We start from the raw sequence: 9,284 nt of genomic DNA, 5'->3' as shown, positions 1-9,284 counted from the left end.
AAGTTAGCTGGGTTAATAATATGACACACATTCATAGATGAAAGTGTTTGACAACACGCACATCATCTCATTTTGGACTTTTAATAAACGTACCTTTTTGTAAAAATGCAAAAGTTCTTCTAAGCTTTTGTGAATTGAGTGAAAGTGAATAAACAGTATTAAAACGCTGCACTCACTCAGACACAACTTTAAAAAGAATCACGCAGCAACATTTCTGCAGTTACCTGGATGATAATCGAGAGCTAACAGATCATGCCTCAGAGTTCTGTGCTTGTCTTGCTCAAGAGTACCTCAGTCTAAAATGCTGAGGGCGTGGTTACATTGTTTCTTAAGTGTTTCTGACTCACTGTGTGCACCTTACAATAAAATAAATGTGCTTTGATGTTTTCACCTTTTCCATGCGTGCGCTTCATGTGTCCTTCAGTTCATCCTTTTGCCACATTTACCACTATTCTTCATATTCTTCATCCAATCAAATTACACTAAAGTATTAAACCTCTGTTTGTTTTAAACTTTTTTGCATCTCAGATAACTGAAGATTAATAAACATAAGAGTTGTCATCACGAACCAGAACTCTGCTTCTGTAGAAGGCACAGAAATCAGCACTGTGACTGTGCCTTTCATTTATTAGTGGAGATTTTATACACTTTATACATAAGATTTTTGCCAATATAAGGCAAAAATAATGCGTTAGCACCAGAAATAGATTATTATTTACTTTTCTAAGCACTTGAACACTAACAGTAACACTATCTGTGAAACTATTAACTCTTGTAACTGAAGCATTTACAAAGTGTGTTAAACTGAACGTACAGCCTTCCTTAAAGTTTTACCCTGAACACATCCCACTGCTTCAGTTATATAACAGTCTACACAATAGCCTGTCTCTCTCTTTCTCTCTGTGTGCACTGCAAAACAGGATGCTATTTCCCCATGAAATGAAATACAACATATACAAACATAAAATTAGTAAAATATATAGATACATAAATATATTGTTTACAGATATGCAGTATGTGATGTACTGTTGTGCTGCATGATATCAGATATTTGGTCATTTTTTTCTTCTGAATCAATATGAATGATGTACAAATGAGGTACAAGTTTGTCATTTAGTAAAACCAATAAAATTCAAATAGCAAAGCAAATGCAATAATAACATTTATTTAAATAAATTTTGGGTAATTGTCTGTACAGTTCACATTTAAAGCAAACTTTGATGGGAAGAACAGATACAAATACATAATAAATAACATTTCATATGTACAGTGTTGGTTTCAAAAAGAAATGGAACACTTGACGACCTGAAAGTTAAATGTAGCTGCCTCTTTTCTTTTCCTCTGAGTAAAGGAAAAAGGACAATGGACTGCAGAGGATCTGAGGAACCTGCAGGGTTGAGGGTGCTGATGTCGTTTAGAAACGTGGAGCATGAATGGAGCCGAAAACAAAACAAAAAAATCAAACAAATTAAACTTTTGCAGTTGGATTTGGACCACATTACGAGTTAAAAAAGAGTTTTATGCATAAATTAAAAAAATGCAAATTCATAATAATGAATTTGTCCCCCGAGATGTAAATGATTACATATTTGATGAGCTTGTATAGAGGGATTTTTCTGCATCACCATGCTAGTGTTAGAGTTCTTCAGCAGTTTGTGGCCATGCTTGTGATGTTTGTGGCACCCATGCTGTTTGGTAGGACGATCTATGCATTAATGACTACAACAGATGAATACGTTGAAGGTTATTGCTTCATACTCATACATTTCAAAGAGCACGCGATGTGATACGTTGTATAATGAAGTCAGGCAGTGCAAAAGGAAATATCATAGAGAAACTTTTATTTTCCATCTATTGCAGAGAGCCATGAAACACATTAAAAATTCACCACAGAGCACAAGTGCACAAACACATGATAGGCACATCCTGCTACACATATTTTACATCCTCTTTAAACAGGAAGTTAATTAGATGATTTGAATTGGTAAAACACTGCTGCTACATTGCTGCTCTTTGATCATCACGCCTGCTGATTGAAGCATGTCTGAAACAGATGACGGCCAGTCGTTATCAGCCTCAAAGGCCCAGGATCCATTTGCAGTGCTGGCATCTCAAGCACCTCATGTTCATCCTCTGAAGAAGGTGAGACAATCCATTAAGTGAAAGGCATAAACACTCAACTCTGGGAACCTGATTGTTGGCGCTGTCCCCCATCCAGCCCACCTGACTGCAGCGGACTGTGGGTTTTATACAAGACAATTCAAGTCCTGAGGTGGAACATTGAGAAAGAGAAGACAAAGGGAAATAAGACCATATGGTGATTTGCATATCATAACACAGCAGCACAACTTTTAATAGAACTCAGAGATGCAAGAGAGAGTCGACTTTGAGCTTAGTCGGCTCTGAACATTATCATTCACCGTGGGTTGAAATTTACCTGCAGGTGCTATGAAACGGTTTCAAGTCCAAATAAGAGTGCCTATCTTTATCGTATTTTTATTGCATATTTATTTGGGCATGTAGATCAGCTCATCTAATTAATCATTAATTACAGCATATCTGAAACAAAAAGGTAATGTGTCATATTTGCATTGTCCCACAGGCATTGCACAGGTACACAGACTGTGAATGATGTTGCCTTAATTTACAAATTAAGGACTCTGGATCATTTGGATATAATGTGTAGAAAAAGTCACCTGGTGTGAAATTAAGTCTTGTTTTTTTTGTTTTGTTTTTTTTTTAAGAAAAGAAAAGAAAAGAAAGAAAAAAAAGACACTGTTGGCAAACCAAAGGGGTGCATGAACAGTCCACTCATACTATAGACACTGAAATTTGAATCATCTACTTTTCCTGCTTCTTCTGCAAAGGGCTTAACGCCCCTTCACTTGTACAGTGCATTAATACCACAGCATCAGAGCTACTAGGTCGATTTAAAAAGTTAAGTTGATAAAAGATGAAGAAATATTTGCTCCAGCGCTTGACTGTTAAACATCTTTTCCATTAGAATAAGGTGGTGTGACTACATATTTAAAATGGCAGGCTCAAGAATCTCAGTTGATCTCGCAGGTCATTGTATAAAACTAATAATCACCGTATTCCCTGACCTTTGCCCTTACACTTTACACCAGCTAAAAATGATGGATGAATGATTTTATATCTATTTTTTCAGTAATGCATCAGAGCTTGCCCATCAGTGAGGGCTGGAGAAGCAATTAAACATTGCTGCTTGAGACACATTTAGTTGTTAATGGCACTCAACAACCTTTTTTTTTTTTTTTGTAATTCTCTCTCATGGAAGCAGAGGCATTGGCTGCTACAGTATGACTTAATGATTCATACTTTGGAACATTTTAAGAAAAATTATGACATACACTATCTGCGTTTCATACCCATGGTAGGTAAATTAAATTTGTATCCCACTTATCATCATTTCATTATGATCCTAAGCACACTCGTCAGAAAATACCAAAAATTAACAAAACAACGTGATTTTTTTTTGCAGTCCTTTATTTAATTCATCATACACATTATAGGATTTTACATCGGTTCGTGGAGTAGATTAGATTGAGTAAATTATTTGAGAAGAAAAATCCAAACTTTAGTCTCTGAGCACTCTACTCACCCTGTCACTCTCCTCATCTCTTTGCTGTTTTCTTAATCTCAACATTCAGCAAAGTCAAGAACCTTGACGCCCCCCCCCCCCCCCCCCCCCCCTTTTCCGTGAGATGACTCTGAGCTGGCTGCTGGTCATCTGCAGCACTTTAAACTCAGACCTGCCACTTTTAAAGAACTGCACGATCAGCGTCTCCCACGGCAAAACACCGTGGCGTGTTTTCTCTTGCGTGTGGAGGCAAGAATGAAAACTGAATACATGCGGATGTCTTGCAGTGTTTACTTAGAGATCGTATCCAATGACTGGATTTTCCTTAAAATCATTAAATTTCCGAATAACGTCACTGTGTTTACATTTCCTGTCTTGGCATTTCATACCTCTAATGCAGACAAATATGAAAGAAAAAAGCACCAAAAAAAAAAAAAAAAAAAAACCCTGTTATAGAAGTAAAGTGAAGGTTGTGACCGTGGGCTTACATGGATGACGAAACTCAAGCGAATAGATTTTATAGTGCAACAGAACTGCAGTCAGGGGGGAAGAAAGGAGAAGCAATAACAAGTCAAAGCGCTGCAGAGTAAGAAGCTGCATGGAGAGCTGGTGTCCACTTGTTAAACCAATGGATGCCATGATGTTTACGTGTACATGCTAATGAGCTAAACAAGTAATGGTAAGTATATGTTACACCCCTCCTAATGTGCTCACGGTAGAAGCATATAGTTTGTCATTGCAATAACACAAGCTGTGTTCATATTTAGTATATATTCCCCCAATAATGGAGTTCAAACACGAGTGCCAATTTAACATCAAGAAATCTTTCATACCAGAAAATAAACTGTGCGCAACTTAAAATGCTTTTTCACAATTATTCCTTTAATTAGACACATTAGATAAGTCATCTACAAATAGTGACTTCATTCAGTGAGAACAATGACAAGCCTTTTATGAATTTAGCTTATCATCGGCTGTGAATCAAATAGATTTGTTACAGAGCGCTGCAGGCGTATACTTGCTTTTAGTGTATCATAGAAAAGCACTACTCTTGACTGTTAAATGGGTACAGTTCAAATTGAAGTGGACAAAGACAATCCTGTTTTATTTAATCTTATAGATAAACACAGTGTGACAGAAGCTGGAGCTGTTCGGAGACGATGGAAGGATTCCCCTTTGAGCTCCACAGAAAACTTCAGCTCTCCGGTTTCTTCCTTGTGTAAGTCATAGATGCTGGTGTTTGTGTTAGGCAGCTCGCACCTCTCCAGACTCTTCTCACGCAGATGGGCTGCTGATGTGAACAGTACTCTGCAGACGCTCGCTGAGTCAACTTGTGTATGTGTCATGTGGGCTTTGTCTGCTTCACACAGCAGCCTGCCGCCTACACTAATACACACAGCACCAATTTGAATGCAGCTCGTGGATTCGAATATGACCGTGTTACTTTCACATGCCCACCGGCTGACACCAAAACAGCAAACAGAAGAAGCCCCCGTGTTGATGTCTTGATATGTTTCTGCTCTCAGCGCTGTGTGTGTTTGTTTCAAACCGCTGTTTTTATTCCAAAGTCAAAACTGGTCACAATGCAAGCAGATTAAGAATTTATCTCCTCTCCCCTCAACCCTCCTTCACCGTGTTCAGCATCTCCGCACCCCCTGCTGCGAAACGTTTCTAACCCAATGAGGCCCCCTACAGTTGCAAGCTCACTGACGCTGAACTGAGCAGGTGCATAAAGATGGTAGCTTTTACTTTGACGTCATTTGACCCATTTTGCAGTGCTTTGCATAGTTCTCTACATGGAGGGATGTGTTCAGGCATTTTGCAGCTTGGAAAGTAAGTCTATGTGACTGCAGGACGTGATGCACATGTAAAAACCCAAAATGCTAACGATTTGATTCTTGATACCAAATATGATGCTTAATTTTCATTATTTTCCTTTGATCGTAAGGAAACAGATCCAGCCCTCTCTGAGTTTATTTGATGCTCCAAGTAGATTATTAGTTATTATTTTGTTTGATTTTATTTTTTAAAAAACAAAAACACACACCTCTCCTTTGCGTTTCTGGCACAAAACGTAGCAGCGGTGTAGATTTAGATTTTCACACGCGTGACCAGCTATGACTCACAGCCTTCTTTGTTGTAAAAGGCGATGATTGATTCAGACTTTCTTTGGTAAACCTTACTTCACCCCCATTGTTCACTTTCACTGGAGTGAATTAATCTGCGAGCTGCTGCACCCCGTTTCTCCCCCTATCCAATTGCGCCACACCGTGGAGACACGCAGACTATTTCTCCGCCAGTTCCCTCTCTCTGACTGTGAAATGGAAACTGTGCTAATTGCCCGTGGACTGTTTACGTCGAGCCTAGTTTGTTTTGAAGAGCGATATGATTATGCTCTCAAGATCCATAACAATGTCATAAACCGCAATCATGCACTTAAAAGACAGTCAAGTTTGCTGGTTCATTAAAGAGAAAAAAAGGCGCATTATTTCAGCAGTTGGAATATGATTTAGCTGCAGTAATTTGTAGCGATGGAATTAGATGCAGTAAGGCGACATTTGCAGGTAAGAGCTGCATGGCGCCAACTGAAGACCTCTGCTTCCATCTTGTGGCAACCTGGCGCAACGTTTTTTCTTCTCCGTCTCCCCCTCCCCCTCCCTCCATCACTCCCCTTTCTCTTTAATATCGGCACTGTGGCGAATCTAATCTGGATCTCCTTTAAGGCAATAAAACCCAGATCGCTTCCTTTAAATGAAAAGCACCGCTTATTATAGCTTTGAAATCCTCGTTTATTTGGCGATGTGCGTGATAGAAAAATGATTCATGTCGAGGTTCAAATGGGCAGGATGACGAAGATTCACGGTGTCCCAAGTGCATATTTCCTCAAGTATTGTATTCCAAGGTATATAATAGAGTTATCCACGCAGGTTGAACTATGCTGCACGCCAAGATGCTTGTTTTAATATCGTACTGCTTTATCCCTTCAAGCAGCCAAAAGCAATTTCCGATAAATCTGACCCTGTTGCTGAGCGGATAGAGGTGTAGTGTAATTTTCTGGTGCGTTAATGGCAATACGGGGGTGCAAAGAGAATGCTGTTCGTCATAAAAGTTTATCGTAAAGGCTTCCACGAAGACACTATTGAGGTTTTACTTCAGTTTTGTGGAAAACACGACAGAGCCTGACTGAACGCGCAGGGAGCTTCCAGCTGGTTTAAATCACTTTATATTTGCAAGTGAGCATAATTTCTGAAAGCAGATTTGTATGGTTCCGAAAAAGTGTTAAATATCATATTGTTAAATATGAAAATGTAAAGGCAATTTATGAATAAAGAAACCACTTGAATGGGATCAGTTCCGGTCTTTCATGCGCAAAAGTCCACAACACACCTGCCAACAAACCCAGTTTTTGTCCTCACGGAAAAACATCTGCATTTTCCAGAGATCACAGCAAAATAAAAGTGCAAATGGCAGCTTCAGCATTTAATTATTAGTCAGGTGTATTATTTGTTCTACATCCGTATATCGCACAGCAGCGCGGCACTGGCTTTAAAGTCAGGAGAGCTGCTGTGAAATCTAACCGTAAATTGTTAATTAATAGTAGATCAAGTTTACGCTCGATACGGAAGTCCTTAAAAAAGGACGGGGGCCAAACAGTGTCAAATATTTTTCCATGTGTTCATTTTAGAAACAGGCCCACGCACAGCAAACAAGGAAGAACACTGTCTAGAATTAAAAATAGTTTTTGCGCCTTGACGAGCCACTTTTTTGGACAGACAATAATCGGCCTTTCACGTTGGAGAATGGGAGGATAGAGGGAAAAGAGAAATGAGAAGGCTGTTGTTGGCATAGCTCTATCAAGGAAGAAGGACTCCCTGTTATGTGTGAATGGGGCTTCTTTTTTGACCAGAATAGATATAGCACGAATTTTTAATTCGTTTTTCTTTGAGAGACAACAATGCTTTATTTGAAAGCTTGATACAATTTGGGGCTTGTAAGAGATTCTTTTCTCCTTTTCCGAGCCCAGCTGCCCATATGGGACACAACGTGTGCAGCAAGGATCACAATGGCACCAAGTGACAGGCAGGACAAAAAGCCCAAGGATACATCTCCCTGACTCTGAACAGCACCAAGAAACTCTGTCTATCTACACTGTCTGCATCTCCACTCCTGCTGCTCGTTAGCATGCACGCCTCTAACATCCACAGAAACCAGGCCTGGGCTTTTGTTTTTTATTTTTTATTTTTTTATTGCCTCGTGCACTTGCGTTGCGCAGTGATAGAGTCGCAGAGCTGCCTTCTCTGTTGGACAAAAACTGACACAAATGTCAGCGTCATTCTTTCACTTATGAGTTTTTAAATTGCGTTATTGTTCCGGGACTTGTTCAGTTTGAGTTTGATTTGAAAGAAACCAGTCAGAGTTCACTAAAATCCAATCACAGACAGGCAATCATTTATCATCGACTCTTATCGGTTCTCTTTATAATTCTCATAACACGCACTGGTACTCACGTCATTTTTCTCTTCGCATGTGGCGGGTTTCTATAATAACTGCGTCTGCTTATTTAACACACGCACACACACGTTTCTGGGGGTTTTAAGACAAAGAAATAAAAAAATAAAGTTTGATTTATTTGACCTGGAAGCTCGAAACACAAAACCTTTCTGTCAGCGACAAATTGAGTCTGTGTCATCCACAAAAGCAGTAGCCCCCTGAGACTCAATTCTGTAAATAATTAGCAAATCTGCCCAATTTAGCTGTTTGTTCGGTGATGATAGGGGCGACTCTAACATCTGCTGTGAGATTTTTTGGCCCGGGACAAACAAAATGCATAGATTTTTTTCAACTAGGTTATCATATTTACTCAAGATATTGACTGGAGTCTGATAATCCGCAATGCGCTCTGCGGATCACTGGGGAGCCATTTGTGCTCGTTTTGGTCCCACGGTAAAGAACGCCTAATAGCGTAAAGTATATTGTAATGCGGGCTATGATTGCCAACATGTTATATGATCGTGTAAAAAATGTCTTTATTAGTCCCTTCAAGCCTCTGTAAGCCACGCGAATTTTAGCTGAACGCTGCCGTGATTAAACAAAGAAGGCTGGTGAGTCATTGATCCGTCCTGCTCTGTTTGCAGTTTAGCGCTTAACAAGATAACAAAACATTTATTGCATTAAACGATGTTTTTCCTCGCAGTCTACCACTTTACAACCAAGGCCGGGGGTGGTTGGGGATGCTGACAAAAAGGAGAGCTTTTCACTCAAAAGCTTCTTATGTTGAGAAGCCCACTTATAGTAAGTGAGTGGATTTTAGTCCCATTTCACAAGTGACTTTCGGCTCTTTATTAGCGAGGTGTTCGGATTAAGAAAAAATATTTTCGGGATTAAATTTGCCTGAAAGAGAAAGAACTGAAGTGCGCTGGAGATTTTTTTTTCGTTCCCGTGCTCACTTCCATTCTGTGCCACAATAAAGTGTTTTCATCATCGCCTTTTATCATCACGTTTACCGGTGTCTTTTAAAATAAAATAGAATTTTCACAGTGGCGGCTATAAACCAAACCCTGGTGTCAGAAACAACGCATTTTATTTAAATGATGTTTTTTTTTTATTTAAAAAAACAAAATCGGTTATTTTACCGTCGCCGCGAGGCTACAGTTTTTATTTACACGGCAGTCCCCTTATTTTA

General features: G+C 39.3%; 1 protein-coding gene across 1 annotated transcript in view; it reads right to left on the bottom strand.

Annotated features, from left to right (window-relative positions):
* Nucleotides 1-1,186: 1,186 nt before the first annotated feature.
* nkx2.2a (NK2 homeobox 2a) overlaps nucleotides 1,187-9,284 on the bottom strand; it is a 10,497-nt gene continuing 2,399 nt past the window's right edge. Inside the window, exon 3 of the mRNA XM_085257772.1 lies at nucleotides 1,187-2,267. Within this exon, the coding sequence (XP_085113898.1) occupies nucleotides 2,077-2,267 (191 nt within the window). The 3' untranslated portion in view covers nucleotides 1,187-2,076. The remainder of the gene's footprint in view (nucleotides 2,268-9,284) is intronic.

The sequence above is a fragment of the Mchenga conophoros genome, linkage group LG19 (assembly GCF_057382185.1).
Source record: "Mchenga conophoros isolate Kocher_MC1m ecotype Shallow Benthic linkage group LG19, M_conophoros_male_GT1.1, whole genome shotgun sequence".
NCBI classification, from domain to species: domain Eukaryota; kingdom Metazoa; phylum Chordata; class Actinopteri; order Cichliformes; family Cichlidae; genus Mchenga; species Mchenga conophoros.
This window is presented reverse-complemented; position numbering and strand designations above follow the sequence as displayed.